Raw genomic sequence first — 16,791 nt, forward strand, 5'->3', positions numbered from 1 at the left:
GGCAGAACGACATCGATTTTATCGGGCTCATCATCGGTAATGGCTCCACTGAAGAAGCTTTCGCGCCTGAAAAACTCTCTAGTCGACTTTATAGTTCTGAGGGTGAAAGCTCTCTGGCCCTCGAAAGGATGTAGAGGGGAGAATGTGCGTCATGTGACATGGCATCTGACATGGCTAACCCCGAACCCCAAGCCCTAAAGAATCAACATGCCTGTCGGCTCAAGTCTGCGGCATAGACCTACTGGAAGGAAAAGAACGGTTAGAATATGATAAGGTATACACCAGTCCTTCTTTCGAAGAGTATCTACGCCATATAGAACCAGATTGCCGGGATTAGGGTATACCCTTCACATCTCCATGGACATGCCCATGCCATGACGATTCATAACTGCATGCCATAAGTCACAATCACATAACACCTCAGATCGAATACGTCAGGAACCGATCCAACTCGGGCGTCCAGTTCCGCTGCGGATCATCAAGCGCCAGCGCAATCCCATGCGCCGCATCAGGCAGAATCAGCGACTGATAAGGCCTGCTTTTCTCGGTCAGAGCACCAATGAACCGAAGCGCATTCTCAACGGGCACAGTAGCGTCATTCGCCGAGTGATAGATGAAGATCGGCGGCGTCGAGTTCGTAACCCTAGTCTCCGCAGACATTTCTTTCACTAACTCTTCTGATGGATGATCCCCCAGTAAATTCGTCCGCGAGCCCGCGTGCGTAATCAAAGCATCCATTGATATAACCGGGTACGTAAGGATCCCAAAATCAAGATCAGCCCTGGGATCTGTCACCGTAACCGCAGCGAGATGCCCGCCCGCCGAGTACCCCCAGATCCCGAGTTTCTCGACTTGCCTCAGACCGCGGATGTACCGGACGGCGCCAAGGGCCTCCTCCTGAGGGACGGGGTACAGCGGTGTCGAAGCCGTTGCGGCCGTGGAGTAATTCAGGACCCAGGCGTCGTAGCCATGCGCGTTGAGGTAGAAGGTCGAGTTGCTTTCTTCCCGGGGCGAGACGTACGAGTAGCCGCCGCCGGGGAGAACGAGGAAGCCGACGCCCAGACCGTTGCTTTCCGGGGCGGGGTAGTAGGTTAGCTTGGAAGTGTCGAAGCTGGACGTGTTAGCCGTTTGAATCAGAATAGTAGTGCAGGGGACAAACCTGGAGTTGCTGGCATGCGGGAGGCCGGCCACCATCGTTAGGCAGAGCGAAGCTGCAGCTGCGAGGAGGTTCATTCTGACCAACAGTTTGCAATTTGGATTTGATTTCTTCCGTAGACATCGTGTTCATTATATATGGGCATTCCCCGCACTGGCAAACAATCCAACTGCGGGGAATTGCACAAGCGCCGGCATAATTCAGGCCGAGCCCTTCCATTAACCCGGACAATGTCACCCTGATGACCGATACTGCTGGAAGCGGTTAATCTGCAATAGCCTGATGATATTTGGAGGCATTTTGTTGAAATAGCGGGGCATGGGTGAGACCCTCACTTCCCCGGCCCATTTACTCAAATGCCACTGTTTCCCCTTGGCGTATATGGAGCACAGTTAGCAATTACTAGGGAATGTTTGTCCCGCTTCAAGACCATTCTAGTGTGCCTAGATGATTACCAGTGAATTCCCAGATGCGTAAAAGTGCACTGCGTCAGTCCCCTCCACACCTCGCCCTGACGTCTTCTGCAGCGCCTACCTGCAGCAAACACTACAGCCTCACCGTCTGTGGATATTTTGGCTCTCTGGACGCGAAAGAGATGCCTCAGGCGGATGTACATATTTCAAAGGCAGAACAGGCAGTTGAAGAATTACAAGAACGTATAATTCAGGCATTAGGTGCTTGCCGTTGATGCGACTGGAAGGCCGTGGGGAAAGCCCTTCTTACGGTAAATAAACTTGTATGCCATCTCTTACAAAGAAACCAGACGACCTATATTATAAAGCACTCTGCAGCCCTAACAATCCTTCACAGCCGACACGTACCCTTCAAGCGCTGGACGGTATCCAAATTCTTCGACACGGTCCCTCCCAGCGTCGCCAGCTGGTCAGCCGACATACCCCGGCGGACCTGCGCAGCCTTGGAGATAGCCACCACATCCGAGAGAGCCAGAGGGGCCAGCACCAAGCTGAAGATCGCCAGCGGCGCGTTCTCCGGATCATCGACAATCGTGTACACGTCAAACGCGGCATTGCCCACGGCGCCGAGAAGCGAGATCACGCGGCCGATGGTCGCCAGCGAGGACACCGCGCTGGCAATCTCGCCGATGACCGGCACGAAGAAGAGGATGGCGCTGAGGAAGGCCAGGATGATGGCCTTGCGCTCCGCCTCGCGGATCTCCTCGGCGATGTCGACGATCTCCTCCATGTTGGCGACGGCGTCGGTCACCATGTAGATGGGCAGGGAGAGCGCGTCGACCAGGTCCGCTGCGTCGCCGAGGTAGACCCGGTCGTGGACGTCCTTGATGACCTGCGTCATCTGCGGGCTGAGGTCGGTCAGGTTCTTGCGGGCCTCGCTGACCACGTCCTCCGGGTTGATGACGTCCTCTTTCTCGTACCCCTCGGGCACGGGGAAGTCGTAGTCCCAGTACCAGTTGGGGCCGCACGAGTCGCTGTTGTCGCTGCCGCAGGTGATGTGGTGGACGTCTTTGAACGCGATGTTCTCCTTGTCGATGCCGACGTTCGTGTAGAGGTCCGCGAAGAACTGGTCGGCCTTGCTGTCCCGCAGCGTCCAGTACACGGACTCGGAGTACAGATCGCCCTTGGGCGGCTTGGACTGGCCGCGCAGGGAGTAGTCCGGCGGGCAGGGCTGGGTCATGTTGAGGTACTCGTAGTTGGGGGGGTCGCAGTGCACCTCGGGGTTCTCGCAGACGCCCTCCCAGCCGCAGTCGAAGTCGCCGCAGTACCGGCAGTCGAGCGAGTCCTTGCCGCTGTCATCGTAGCACATCTCGCAGCAGCGGATCCACTCGGTCACGATGCAGGTGAAGTAGTCGTTTCCGGTGTTCATGGTGAAGTTGCGCACTTGCTTCTCGCCGCTGTCGACGACGGCCCCGGCGTAGACGTCGAAGCTCTTGTCGTAGCCGTCTTCCATCAGGGCATCGTAGCGGCTGAGCGTGTCGTCCAGCTGTTTCTGTAGCGCGACGAGGAGGTACTCGGAGATGCATTCCTCGGGGATGTCGCCAATGTTGTCCTCAATCTCCTCGATGGAGGAGAAGGTTTGGTCGCAGTCTGCCAGCGTCTTGGATGGCATAGGCTCAATGACACCCTCATCGCCCAGGGGGCCCAGATAGTCATCGTCAGTAAAGGCCTGCAGGTCAACCGCCCAGTCGATTGTGCCGGCAAAGTTGAGGCCTTTCCAATGGTCCCGTCGAGTGGACTTTGTGGTCTCCGACATGTACGCAACCCATTCCAGATCTGAGACGCAATCAGCAGAGTCTTAAAAGGGTTGAAAAGAAAACATACCATCCCAAACCATAATGTCAGAATTGGAGGCGCCATCATGCCACGATTTCACGTTGTCCTCAAGGGTAAGAATCTGATCGATCTCGGCATTTGAGATGTATCCAGCAGTGTCGGTGCACGAGCCCTTCTGAGCATCGGAGTTTAATCGATCTCCAGTAAAGCCACACATAGGACCGGTGCACCCTTCCTCGGCCATGTGGAATGATCGGCCGTAGCTGGACTCGCCGACGAAGATCTTGTTGGACGGCACGCCGGCCTTGGTGACTGCTGCTGTTAGCCTGATCTCAAACTTGAGTCGGGCACCTACTCATGGACAATGTGTACGTTGTTTCAGTCAGGTTGACTGTTGGAAGTATCATGTCAGTATATGAGAGAACAAGGTATTGACGGCATACCGTGACTGCGTAGACAGTTTCCTGTAGGACAGCCTTCCATGGAGTACTGATTGCCTGCATCCCATTGACCTGGATAGTTGTCAGACAGAACATATATTGGTGGTAGATAGTAATTCTCACCGTGCAAATCGTATGTCATGTAGACAATGTAGTCGAGCTCCTCGGCCATGTTCTTGATGGGAAATGCTTTGAGATACCAATACGAAGCAGGAGCAGCAATGGAGAGCGACATGTCATCGGCCAGCTTGCGTCTCATCACAATCAGAAATTTGTAATAGTTGGCGCCATCCGAAGCTTGACCTGGAGGTGTATCAGGAATGTCCGTTGCCTGGTCGGGCAATGCATGTTAGTGCGTATTCGGTTCAAGCGATACAGAAAGAAGAGGACGTACGCCAGGATACTCCCAATCAAAGTCCACCCCGTCCAGCCCTTCATCGCTCAGAAACTTGGCCACGTTTGTAGCAAAGGTTGCCCGGTTGGCAGGGCTCATGGCCTGTCGCAGCACATCGTAGGTCTCGGGCTCGGTTGAGAACCCCCAGCCGCCAAAGGAGATGATCCGCTTCACATTCAGAGACTTGAAGTCCTCCCATTGCCCGTAGCTGTCGTTGATAGAAACGGTCCAATCCTCAGTATTGACGCCAGCAAACGCCCAGTGCATGTGCGTATAGCTGGAATCAGTGTTGGCATTGGTCGCCCGCAGGTTCAGGCAGTCGCGGTCAAAGTTCCACGACTCGTAGTATCCCACACGGCCGTAGGAAGACGGACCCTCGTCGTTGTTCTTGATGTCCACACCGCAGCTGGACACGCATCCATTCTTGCCGACTGGGGACGTGCCAGGGTTGTCGGCCGGGCCGCGCTCTTCCAGGCAGAAGTCCTCGGTGATTCCACATTGGCCCCAGATGTTGCAGCACACATTCAAGGGACAGGGATTCAAGTCCTCCAGGGCACTGCCGTCGGTTGGTTGCTGCGTGCCGGGCTTGGTAGGACCGCAGATGGCATTCGACACTGGTGCTGGCATCGGCGGGTCGCCCTTGCTGAGGCAGATATTGATGCCCGCGTCGAGATCGTTGCACCCATTCCATCCCCAGGTCGTGCCGTTGTTGAACTTTTCAATATCTCTGATGGTCAGGCCGTTGGCTGCTGCGAGATCAGAGCAGTTGTCTCCGATTTCGACAAAGTGAGTGGCGCAGGTCCCGCTTGCAATTGACATTGGGCGAATATCAGGGAGCGTGCCGGAGGAGCAGCAAACCGGCTGGCCAGCTGGAGGCTTCACAGTCTTGCTGCACAGATCGGCGTCGGAGTTGTACTTGATGAAATCGGAGTCAGAGATGCCACAGCGAGCGGCCAGCATTCCACAGTCGTCGCCGCTGACAACACGGATGGTTGAGCATTCGCCACGGCGCTGTAAGGAAGATTTCGTAGAAGAAGACATAGAAGAAGCAAAAGGCGTAGGCGATGCAACGGGCGAAGAAACGGCAATAGGCTTCATGTCGACGACCGACTCGTGCACTTGAACATTATCCCAGGTTTCAGTTGCATCAAACGAATCAATACACTCAGCGCTCTTCCAGGAGCGGAGGGCACGCTGGACGGCAGCGACATTGGACGTCGTGTCGACCGCAACACCAAGAACATGGTGGGCATTCCGGCCCTTGCCACAAACCTGAGCAGCCATGGTATCCGACGAGCCTTCGTCCTTGACGTGGTCCGTGAGGCGAGAGACAATCGAGGCGATTGTTGCTTGGCCAAAGGAAGGGCCAACATAAGCTCCAGCAACGGTGCCATTGACGTGCGCAAAGACAATAGACTCGCCGCAGTGACGCTTGTGACTGAGGTACCTCTGCAGCTCGTCCAGGGCAGCAGAGACAGCGCCTGTCGTCTCGCGATCCGTGCGAATAGCGCCGGCTGTGCCAAACTCGACAGGGATGCGGCGCTCTTCGGCGGTAGGCAGACAGCTTGCAGCTGCATCTTCTGCGCGCTTGGTCGGGGCGGAGCTGGCTTGCTGGAAGAGTGCGTTGACGGTGGAGTTGGCATTACCGCTGGCTCCAGGGGTACAAGCACGCAGCTTGACCCGCGCGTTGGGAGTATCGACCGGATTGTAGATTGCAAGATCAAAGAGTACCGGCTCGGCACAGAGGGCTAGACGGTCGGCTGAAGAGTAGACGGTCCAATTCGCTGGCTTGCTGCCTGCACAAGATGCAGGGCAAGGATGCAAGTCCGAGTAGAAAGTGCCAGGGCTATCGATGGGGACGACATCGCCCAGGGTAAGAACCGGGTTCCCTTCGACGTCCTGGGCAGCCAGCACTCCGCGCGAGAAGGGCGCCAGGAGAAGGAGCGCCCATTGCGCAAGTGCAACCATGAGGGATGAAAGGAATGACTGAAAAGAAAGACAAAGAGAAAAGAGAGGGAGGGTGGTGAACGAAAGACTTGGTTAACGGAACACCTGTAGAGAGGGAGGATGAGAGTATTTATCTCCCGACTGTCCATACTGGCTCTTCCAGCTCCTTGACTGGATCCATATCGCCTATGACTTTAGTCTAGAGAAGTCAGTAGACACAAAATGGCAACAGAGAAATAAGGGTCTGTGCCTTCCGGACAGCGAGAAAAGCCCAAGCGAGATGATAGTCCCTGATGCCCAGGCCACAGGCGGTTTCATGCTGAGCCGCCATCAGTTCGTTGGAATGCCGGCTTTCTTTCCTGATGTAGACTACTCTGATCCAGCTCGCAGTAGTGGAGGCAGGGTAGCATTGGATAGTGCTAACTAGTACTTAGGGCATCCTCCAGCAAAGCTAACGCAGGGGCTAGCACTAGGGCTCCATCGGCAATCTCCTGTACTTGGCACGGAGTAGGCCAGCAAGATACGAGGATGCAATGTCCCTGGAAGGCAGGCCAGATGCGAAGGATGGAATAAATACATTAGTGGTCCTTCGGAGGGTAGCTCGTAGAACCCGAGACTCGTCCTTCCCTCGCGGCCTATCTTTCTGCCCAGAAACAGAAAAATGAGGCTTTCTATTCTGACCACAGGATTCATGCTCCTGGTGCGCGCACTGGGCGATGGCGAACGAGGTGCAGCAGAACGGTAAGGCCTCCATTCCCTCGGAGCCCCGGCAGTCCTCTGACCTCACAGCACATTGATCTTTGCGACATATGTCATGGAGGAGATTTACGATTCAGACGACTACGACTCCAAAGTTGCCAGCGGATGCCAGGGCTCTAGAACAGGGCTCCGTGGGCAGACAGGCCGGTGCACGCTCAAGGAGCTGTGCGAACATCTGTGGATGCAGTCCGATTGGGAGGTAACCCAGCTGGGAGAGGACGGCAAGCCAATGAAGGACGACGAAGGCAAGACCATCACCGTCCCCCAAAGCGACAGCAGACCCGATCCCAGTCAGACCGGGTGGAACGTGAACGCGGAGAAGGGCAACCTGCTCGACAAGCTCGAGCCGAAAAAGATGATCCAGGCCATCCTGGCAGTCACAGACAAGACCACCAAGAAGAAACTAGACAAGAAGGGCTACTATGGGAACCTGAACGTGGGCAATGCGATCGAGGGCGCGACCGACTACTACGAGACGATGGCCGACTTCGGCCGCAATACCTGGGACTTCCGGCAGGAGGCTCTGAAGGTCGAATCCGAGCTAACTCCTGCCGTCCAGAACCGGTTCAAAAAGTGGTATGATCACGCAGATATTGCTGCAAAGGTGGTGGTGGACTTGAGGATGAAGGACAAGTACAAGATGGAAGAGCTTGCCATCAAGGACGGACTGAAGAGACTCTTCGATCCCAACACCGAGGACGGGAGGCAGAAGCGGAATGCAGTGCGCCTGGTCAAAACGGACGCAGGTCAGCTCATTACGAACAAACCCAAAGAGCTCTTAGGAGTGGACAAGCTCCAGATGGTGGACGTGGGTGCGACGGCCCAGGCACTGGCAGGACCGCTGGAGATGAGCGAGCAGGAGCTGGAAGACAAAATGAAACAGATCAAGCAGGCAGGCATGGCCTCGGAGGTTGGCATCACCCATCAGGCGGCCATTGACGCGGCCCAGCGCAGCCAGAAGCTGGTGGCGGGGGGCACATGCGGTTAGCTGAGGGTTCTGGGGATTGCTGGGGATGGGGCTGGTTGCCCTAGGTTAGGGTTAGCATTGTAGTTGCTTCTAGAAATAACACTTGTAGGCATCAATTGATGCCACCTGTCCTTCCAGTTTCTGTTCCATCACAATACACCACCACAATGCTCGCTTCCCTCCCCCAAGAACTCCTAGACGAGATCACCGCTCTCCTCCGACCGGGCGACCTCGCCCGGCTGATGGCCGTCAACCACCAGCTCTTTCTCCGCATCGAGCCCCTGGTGTACAGCCTGCCTGATGCCGCCAACCAGGCCATGTTCTGGGCCTGCCGCACCGGCCAAGCGCACTTCATCCAGCGCCTGGTTCTCGTGCACGGCGCCCCTGTGAGCACCGTCCTGGTTCATGGTGCCCCACTGCTCACCCTGGATATTGCCGCTGCACGAGGCCATCTCGAGGCCTTTCGCCTGCTCCTCAATCTCGGAGCCCGCGTCGACGTCCCCGGTCAGGCCAAACGGAACCACCGGATGCTCATCAAGCACGTTTCCTGTGCCGCCACCAGCCGGGATCTTCTCCGCTTGTTCTTCGAGGCCGGGCTGGACGCCCAGCTGCGCCCGGCACATCACCCGTCCTTCATCCTCGGAAAGCCGCTGATGTGGTTGGTGCGTACTGCGAGACAGTCTCCACTGGAACAGGTTAGACTGCTTCTGCAACGTGGGGCAGGGGTCTTTGCCAACGAGCCGTACGAGGCTTACCGGCACTACTTTCTCACGCCATTCACTGCGGCCATGTACCAGCGGCACTATGACCCAATCCCACTGCTAGACCTACTAGTCTCTGCCGGTGTTTCAGTACGGGGACCGGAGATTGCGGCACCTGTGGCAAGGCCAACCCATGTTCCCATCTTTGTTGCGGTGGAGGCCATGGCCACTACCGGAAATACAGCTCTCGTTGAGTGGTGCTTGAGGAATGGAGCCAACATCAACCAGCAGGTTCCACTCATCGACCATGAGATCGACAATGTCTACTACTACGGCAACCCCGCGCTATTCTATATCGAGCGCATCCGGCTCTGGAACTTCACTGGGAAAGTGGCAGCTGGCACAAACAACCTGGACATAGAGAGCAAGGTCAGCAACCCCTTGCAAGGACTGATGTATCTGGTGGAGCGCGGGGCATTGATCGACCCAGCACGAGATGCCCACGACGGAAGACCAAGGACGAGGACACCGACGGAATACACCAACAAGCCGACTCCTTGGTGCCTCGAGCGACTCCTGCGGAACTGCGGCCTCGACTGCATCCGAACAACCCCAACGTTTCGCTCGACGGTGGAGTACCTCCTGCGCCGCAGCATCCACCGTGGCGATGTAGCTGAACTGCTAGTCCGGTGCGAGTACGCCCTCCGTCCAGGCTACGAGCAATGGTCTAAATGGTCTACCCCGACAGGATACAAAGCGCAGTCCGAGCAGACCATTGAATCCTGGCGCGACCTGCTCCAACTCGTGGACAGTCTGCTAGACGAGCAGCGCTCCGAGTCCACCCCAACCCGCCTTCTAGCGGAGTACATCACATGCAAGGCCCAGCGCCTCGATGCACTCCACGAGATTGGACATCTGACCATCGACCATCTCCTCGCCCACGGAGCCGACATCAACGCCCCAGCCGGCGAGCCCGACGGGGCAACCCCACTCCACCAACTCTGCCGGGCGTACAATGCACATGGACGCACGCGCTCGGCTCTATGGTATACCCGCCAGACGACAGTAGACACAGACATGCAGGAGTTGGTGCGGCATCTGCTCAGCAAGGGGGCGGATCCTTTGCGGACAGCGCAGGGTTACACCCCGAGGGAGCTGCTAGTTGCTGATATCCGCTCGGAGGGGTGCAGTAGCAGCGAGAGTACGGTCCTTGGCGTCGCAGAGATATTCTAGCTTGCGGATTCTATAGGTGTAAGGCGAAAATGACAGAAATTTCAATCTGAGTCTATCAGCCAAGCTTGCCAAGGGCGCAGACTGTCCAGCGTAAAGCGGCTCTGGCCGACAGCAGTAAGCCAATTAATTGAATCCAGGGACTGACCCGGTCATCCGATCAGAGCACACAATGCCATTATTTGATTTACTTCATTTGCGCCCGCAGGATCTCCACACGTACAGGAACGAGCCGGCCGTTCCCATCCGAGCCCTAAGTCCAAGAGGAGAGTGTGCTCCGGGCCTAGGGAGATTGCCACGAACCGTTCCTGCGCTAACCTCTAGCCCAGGGTCTTGGCCGATGGGGCTTCAGTGAATTAGCTGCTTTAGGAAGGAGTCTTCGGGTTTCGGGCCTCGGGTTATTCGGAGATGAATCGAGCCTCTGGAGATTGCCCTGGGGTCGGATCTAGATGAGGTTGCATTGCTTTCAATCCTGGAGAACGGTGGGTGCTTGGCAATCATACCTGGCTATCAGGAAACCAAGAGATAATGTCAGAAAAATTGATTGTCAATGTCAGAGATTCGATGTGTCGGGTGTCCTAGTCAAGTCCTTGGACTCTACTATGGTAGTGTTGTTGTATAAAGCCTCAACCGCCCATCATGGACCTTTGGTAGTTCAGCATACACCTGGCCTGTATTGCAAGATGCTAAACACTCCCCTTCTCCTTGCCGGCGCTCTGAGCCTTTCCCCCTGTCTTGCCCTACCCGGGCATGGCCAGGGTCAAACCCACGTCCGTCGCGACGAGACGCCCCAGATGCCGTATGACCCGGACACCACTTCATACTGTACCTGATGGGTTGACTATGACGGCTCGACCTCTTGCGCTGACCTGCTCGATGTCTGGGCTATCACGATCGACGATCTCATGCGCTGGGTATGCAGTCCGCCCTGTCCTCTGCACCATCAGCTAACGTCCGCAGAACCCATCTGTCTCTGAAGGCTGCGCGGGCATGCAGGCAGGAAACTCGTACTGCGTTGAGGCCTTTGGGGAGCCCGACCCGGGTGAGATCACGTCCACCACGACCACTGTCCCCGTCACCACCACGACAACCAAGACAAGTACCTCAACTACGACCACGACCGGCGGTGCCCCCGGCGCCACTCAATCCGGCCAGATCACAACATGCAACCGCTGGGACCTCGTCCAGCCCGGCGATACCTGCTCCGTCTACCTCGACAAGTACCCCGGCCTTACCCTTGCAAAGCTGGTTGAGTGGAACCCGGCCATTGGATCCCAGTGCCAGTCTCTCTGGGTTGATACCTACGTATGCTACTCCCCCTAGCCCCTATGTAAATGCCACAGCTAACAATCGTCGCAAAGCTCTGCACCGGCGTAGAAGGCTACACCGCACCAACGACTACCACCACGGCCGCTCCAACAACCACCGCCCCCAGCAACGGCGTCACCACGCCCTCACCCATCCAACCGGGCATGACGACCTCGTGCGCCTCCTTCCACGAAGTCCAATCCGGCGACACCTGCGCCTCGATCGCCCAGAGCAACGGGATCTCCCTCTCGCAGTTCAACGCCTGGAACACCGGCGTCGGCAGCGGCTGCTCGTCCCTCTGGCTGGGATACTACGTCTGCGTGTCCGAGATCGGGGCCACGACGACGACCAAGGCACCCAGCACAACAACCAACCCAGGCAACGGCATCGCAACACCCACCCCCACACTCCCGGGCATGGTCTCCACCTGCGACGCGTTCTACCTCGTCTCCGAAGGCGACACGTGCGCGGGCATCACGAAGAAGAAGGGCCTCAGCCTGTCGCAGCTGTACAAATGGAACACTGCATTGGATTCAACCTGCTCGGGGCTGTGGACGGGGTACTATGTCTGTGTTTCTGTGCAGGGGGTGAACCCGACCACCACGACGAAAGCCACGACAACCACCACAAAGCCAGGGAATGAGATTGCGACGCCGACGCCAATCCAGCCGGGGATGACGGCCTCGTGCAAGAAGTTCCACAAGGTTGTTTCGGGCGACCAGTGCGGGACGATTGCGAAGAAGGCCGGGATCTCGCTGGCCAACTTTAACAAGTGGAATCCCGGCGTCGGCAGCTCGTGTGCGTCGTTGTGGTTGGGGTATTATGTTTGTATCGGGGTGTAGGTGTTGATACCTGCGAGGATGGATTATGCAGGTGGTATCTTGTACATTAACTGTGGATAGAGAAGCTGAGTTTGGCACGAACTGCCTAGTGGCAATGTATGATACCAGGCAGTACCATAGATGTATAAGCTGCCAATGGAATGTATGGATTGGACTACAAACTCTTCTTCCTCACTTCGCTGATAAACACCAGCTGTCACCTGCCTGCGCCAGCTAAGACCAAAGCCGATAAGCCTACCTATATCCAGGTCCGTCCAAGTAAGCCCGAACCGGGAATGGCATCCTGTCAGCATCCCTGCTCGGCTTCTCCAGAAATACCCAGCAAGGCCGGTGGCTACAGATCGTACTTGCTTCCTGAAAAGCACGGGACCATACAACCGGGCAAAACGCTCGCAACCTGACACTTGAACCGCCAGCCCGTACAGTGCCCGGCGAGCAGGACCTTGGGTTCAAACCTCCTCAAGTCCTCCATCGTCGCGTTCAGTTTGGCGTCATCGGCATCGGCCAGGTGGTACCCGCCCACGACACTATACAGAGCGCCGTTTCCTCGCCTGGTTGCGTCTCTGCAGGTATTGACGATGCCGGCATGGCCGCAGCCGGTGAAGACAACGAGTCCTTTACCTGTGGCACACGGGGCATCAGTTCCGATCATCTAGATATAAGGATTCTGGTTAATACCCTTAAGCTTGCACATCACGTAGCGTTCCTCCATGATAAGGGTATCTTCCTCCCATTTCCCTGTCGATTCATGGAAGCGCAGTCCCCCGTAGATGCCATCCTCGTAGGCCGTCTCGCGCGGGATCTCGCCCGAAACAAAGAAGAAGCCATCCAGCACTGTATGCGGCTGATCTGTTTTCAGCAGCGTGGCCCCGGCAGCTTCCAGCTCTTCGAACGAGGGGTCGGCTTCGAGCGAGATCGGTCGGTCGGCCTGGACGCCTCGGAAGGCAGGCCGGTCTGGGTGCACGTCCACCGTGACCTGTTTTGGGGCAGCGGCGTTGCTGTTGATGAGTTCGATTGCTTTGGTTAGGCCGCCTGTGGGTTGGATCAGTGACGTTCGTTCAGAGAGACATAGTCTGTGTACCGGAGTGGTCTCGATGGTAGTGAGATAGGACGACGTGTTCGATGCGGCCAATCTCTGCGCGGAGCCGGCGGGAGTTGCGCTCCCAGACCTCGCCTTCTGGGCCGGCGTCGAAGAGGAGGTAGTGCTTTTGGTTGCCTTTGGTGGCAATCTGGGCTTGGTCGTCAGACTTGTCGAACACGGTGGTGGAAGCTTACGAGGAGGAGAGAGATCCCGTGCGCCGCGCAGCAGATGTTGTCCATGCGCATTTCCATGGCCGCTCCGCCGCGGCGTGCACCTGCATCCGAGTCCAGCGGGGTGAGTGGGATGCCCATGAAGCGGCTGGCCACCTTCACGGCCGGGTTGGGGGAGGGAGAGATGGGGTCGAGCTCATCGTTGACGATGACGTGGATTTCGAGGTCGTCGAGTTCGGCCAGCATCATGAAGGAGTTATTCTGGCCGAAGGCTCAGCAGTGTGACGAGTACATGGTTAAATAGACCCAGCTCCACTGATGTCATGAGACGACCATTGGGACTGCTCTCGGTCTCGGTCTCGGCCTACTTCTCGAACAGGAAACATGCCGAATCCTCTCCATGCCGTATTTATAGATTTCGCACCGAGTACTCCATCCCAGGCAGCAGTTTATATATCATCCTCCAACCCAAGGCCGAGAAAACAAACCAGACAAGCTTTCCAAGCCACCAAGATGACTACCGCCGATGAGAGCCTGGCCATCTTGGAAGTCGCCTTCTATGCCCTAGTGGTCCTCCCCGCTGTGTACTGTCTGATCATGCACGGCCGACCGGGCCTCACGGGTTGGGCTTACCTGCTCATCCTGTGTGCTCTTCGTCTGGCCGGCAATGGGATGTTCCTGCAGGCGTATCAGGACGGAACTCTCAGTATAACGGCTATGGTGCTGAACGGTATTGGTCTTTCACCGCTCCTGGGTGCAGGGTTAGGGGTGCTACATGAAGCGTATGTTGATGGCCCTCTGATCCATATCGTACGAGGGTGAGATCAAGAATCAGCGTTGACTCCTCGTAGAAACCTCACCATCAGTCCAAGGCTACCCGACTTCCTCGGCCGGAGAGGAATCCTGATCACGCACGCAGTGACCTTGGCCGGAGTGGCCTTGGCAGCTTCAAGTGTGAACAACCGGTCGCTGCTCAAAATCGGAATGGTACTATTCACGGTCGGCTGGGTCCTGGTGTTGGCCTCGGTGGCCCTGTCCCACAGCAAAGGCAAGCCCAGTCAGCGATTACCGGGCGAGGAGAAGGTGAGTGAATAGAACTCCAGTCGAACTCCGCTGACGCTCGCTTTCCCCAGCTCTTATGGACTGTTACTGTTGCCGTGCCGTTGACCGGAGTTCGCCTGATCTATGCGCTGGTGACTGTGTTTGCTACTTCGCGTGTCAACGGGGGGAGTCTTGCCGCCAGGGTGATATTCGGGACGCTGGTGGAGTTTGCGGTGGTGGCTCTTTATCTCGGGGCAGGGATCATGACGAGGTCTTTGAACAGGACTCGCATTGCAGGCCATTCTGTGCCTTTGATTGATTAGTCTCCGAGTGGTCTCCGTGTAAGGTACCTAGGGCAGCTCGGAAAGCCGACCCGATGGGGAAGACCTCCGAACGCCTCCACCACCACCAACTGGACAGCCTCGATGTAGAATTTTCTTCAGAAATCGGCGAGTGGACCATACTTGGGGCAGATCTGGTTGAGTTGGCCATGGCATATCTTAAGATGACTTCGTTTCTTCCGCCCTAGTAGACGGTATCTCCTCCTTGCCTGAAACTGCAATGCGTGAACTGCTTCGGGACACGGCCTTTGGGAAGCTGGTTCGCATCCTGAGCGGCCACCGGCTTCTTCGCTATCCCGAGGAGTGCGATGCTTCCATCGCCTCAGAGTACATACGCACCGAGCCAGGTCAGGAGAAGACCATCGTCGTTGGCTGGCGCGCGAATGACAGCGATGTAAGTCTTCAAGCTGTTTGGTACCCTAGGCTCCAAGCCCTAAATAACAGTAACAGGATCCCCAGAATTGGGGCTTCGGCAAGAAGCTCCTGGCTAGCTCGTTGGTGTGGCTTTTGACCTTTGCCGTGTACATTGGCTCGGCGATCTACAGTCCCGGCATCCCAGGGGTTGCGACCGAGTTTGGGGTCAGTACTGTGGCCTCGACGCTGGGTCTGACGTTGTTTGTGCTGGGTTATGGAATCGGTGTGCTTTCCTGTCCTTCTCGACTATCCCTCCATTTCTCTCGTCTTTCTAACGTTTAGATCACTCTAGGCCCCTTGATCTGGTCCCCGCTTTCTGAACTCGCGAATATCGGAAGAAACCCCATCTACATCCTCACGCTGTTTGCCTTTCTGTGTCTGAATTTCGCGGTGGTGTATGCCCAGAACTTTGGCATGCTGCTGGCCTTTCGATTCCTAACCGGGTTTATCGGGTCGCCGGCTCTGGCAACAGGGGGTGCCTCCATGGGCGATATCTGGAGCCCTAACACGCGGGATTATATGATTGTAGTATGGGGCACTTTCGCCATTGCAGCGCCGGTTCTAGGGCCCATGGTTGGCGGATTTGCCTCGTCGGCCAACGGCTGGACGTGGACCATGTGGCAGTTGATTTGGGTGTCCGCATTCGCGCTGGTGGCACTCTTCTTTCTCTTACCTGAGACATACGGGCCGAATATTCTGTATAGACGGGCTCGGCGGTTGCGCAGGATTACAGAACAGCCGTTCTATTGCGAGGCTGAGCTCGAGCTTGAGACTATCACTTCCACGGTATGCCCTCTAACATAACCCAACACTTCCAAGATTCTCATGTGAAACCCTAACACCTTATTAGGAGATGCTTTTCGAGGCCCTAGTCCGCCCCTTCCAGCTATGCTTCCTCGAGCCAATTGTCCTCGTGATGAACATCTACATCTCTCTCGTATACGGCATCCTGTACATCTGGTTCGAGGCATTCCCCATCGTGTTCCAAGAGATCCACGGCTTCAACCCAGGTGAGAGCGGCATGTCGTTCCTAGGCATCATCACCGGAACCCTCGTCTTCGCCATCCCCGGCTACTTCTCCTGGAAGTACTTCCACCAGTCCCAGCAGAAGGTGCCCACGCCCGAGTCGCAGCTCCCCCCCGCCATCGTCGGCAGCATCTGCCTCCCCGTCTCGCTATTCTGGTTTGGCTGGACCGGCAACGCGTCCGTGCACTGGGTCGTGCCCATCATGGCATCCGCCCTGTTCTCCGTGGGCGGATGTCTGATTTTCAACCCGATCTTCTGCTACCTGGCGCATGCGTACCCGCGGTATGCCGCCTCCGTACTGGCCGGGAATGACTTCATGCGGTCTTCGTTTGGGGCTGGGTTCCCGCTCTTTGCTGCGGCGATGTTTCATAAGCTGGGGGTGGGCTGGGCGTGTACGTTGCTGGGCTGCTTGACTTGTCTTTTTGTGCCGTTTCCGATTGTGCTGTACTGGCGTGGGAGGAGACTTCGCTTGGCGAGCAGATTTGCCAGGCATGATATTTGATGTAGATTCAACTCGGCGAAGCTGGACTTGGAGTGTGTATACAACTATGTGATGGAATCGAGGGAGATCCCTGACGGGCTACTTGTGCGGTAATCGTGAATCATCTCGGGCTTTTTCCTACGATCCCTCGCCCTTCTTAATATTCTTCTCTTGAGGAATACCATCACATGCGACATTGGTCTTGGAAACTAGACATAGACTATCCAGAGACTCCGTTGAACAT

At 56.5% G+C, this 16,791-nt stretch overlaps 7 protein-coding genes across 7 annotated transcripts; 4 read left to right on the forward strand and 3 right to left on the reverse strand.

Annotated features, from left to right (window-relative positions):
- Positions 1-420: 420 nt before the first annotated feature.
- DSM5745_06296 (alpha/beta hydrolase) lies at positions 421-1,233 on the reverse strand (the record flags this gene model as incomplete). The annotated part of the gene is made up of 2 exons (XM_026748312.1): positions 421-1,111; positions 1,160-1,233. The coding sequence occupies 2 exons, from the start codon at positions 1,231-1,233 to the stop codon at positions 421-423; spliced, it is 765 nt and encodes a 254-aa protein (XP_026602616.1).
- Positions 1,234-1,960: 727 nt separating this feature from the next.
- DSM5745_06297 (Peptidoglycan-binding Lysin subgroup) lies at positions 1,961-6,207 on the reverse strand (the record flags this gene model as incomplete). Its single annotated transcript, XM_026748313.1, has 6 exons — positions 1,961-3,405; positions 3,454-3,717; positions 3,761-3,796; positions 3,849-3,917; positions 3,969-4,176; positions 4,240-6,207. The coding sequence occupies 6 exons, from the start codon at positions 6,205-6,207 to the stop codon at positions 1,961-1,963; spliced, it is 3,990 nt and encodes a 1,329-aa protein (XP_026602617.1).
- A 640-nt stretch (positions 6,208-6,847) lies between these two features.
- DSM5745_06298 (uncharacterized protein) lies at positions 6,848-7,933 on the forward strand (the record flags this gene model as incomplete). Its single annotated transcript, XM_026748314.1, has 2 exons — positions 6,848-6,927; positions 6,976-7,933. The coding sequence occupies 2 exons, from the start codon at positions 6,848-6,850 to the stop codon at positions 7,931-7,933; spliced, it is 1,038 nt and encodes a 345-aa protein (XP_026602618.1).
- A 146-nt stretch (positions 7,934-8,079) lies between these two features.
- Positions 8,080-9,846, forward strand: DSM5745_06299 (uncharacterized protein; the record flags this gene model as incomplete). The annotated part of the gene is made up of 1 exon (XM_026748315.1): positions 8,080-9,846. The coding sequence occupies one exon, from the start codon at positions 8,080-8,082 to the stop codon at positions 9,844-9,846; it is 1,767 nt and encodes a 588-aa protein (XP_026602619.1).
- A 902-nt stretch (positions 9,847-10,748) lies between these two features.
- DSM5745_06300 (LysM peptidoglycan-binding domain-containing protein) lies at positions 10,749-11,993 on the forward strand (the record flags this gene model as incomplete). Its single annotated transcript, XM_026748316.1, has 3 exons — positions 10,749-10,757; positions 10,804-11,148; positions 11,205-11,993. The coding sequence occupies 3 exons, from the start codon at positions 10,749-10,751 to the stop codon at positions 11,991-11,993; spliced, it is 1,143 nt and encodes a 380-aa protein (XP_026602620.1).
- Positions 11,994-12,739: 746 nt separating this feature from the next.
- On the reverse strand, positions 12,740-13,490 carry DSM5745_06301 (uncharacterized protein; the record flags this gene model as incomplete). The annotated part of the gene is made up of 3 exons (XM_026748317.1): positions 12,740-13,025; positions 13,062-13,240; positions 13,269-13,490. The coding sequence occupies 3 exons, from the start codon at positions 13,488-13,490 to the stop codon at positions 12,740-12,742; spliced, it is 687 nt and encodes a 228-aa protein (XP_026602621.1).
- Positions 13,491-13,757: 267 nt separating this feature from the next.
- DSM5745_06302 (MFS transporter) lies at positions 13,758-16,568 on the forward strand (the record flags this gene model as incomplete). The annotated part of the gene is made up of 6 exons (XM_026748318.1): positions 13,758-14,054; positions 14,111-14,327; positions 14,818-15,020; positions 15,077-15,275; positions 15,333-15,826; positions 15,891-16,568. 6 exons carry the CDS (start codon positions 13,758-13,760, stop codon positions 16,566-16,568), a joined length of 2,088 nt encoding a protein of 695 aa, XP_026602622.1.
- Positions 16,569-16,791: the final 223 nt, after the last annotated feature.

The sequence above is a fragment of the Aspergillus mulundensis genome (genome assembly GCF_003369625.1).
Source record: "Aspergillus mulundensis strain DSM 5745 chromosome Unknown scaffold_6, whole genome shotgun sequence".
NCBI lineage: Eukaryota > Fungi > Ascomycota > Eurotiomycetes > Eurotiales > Aspergillaceae > Aspergillus > Aspergillus mulundensis.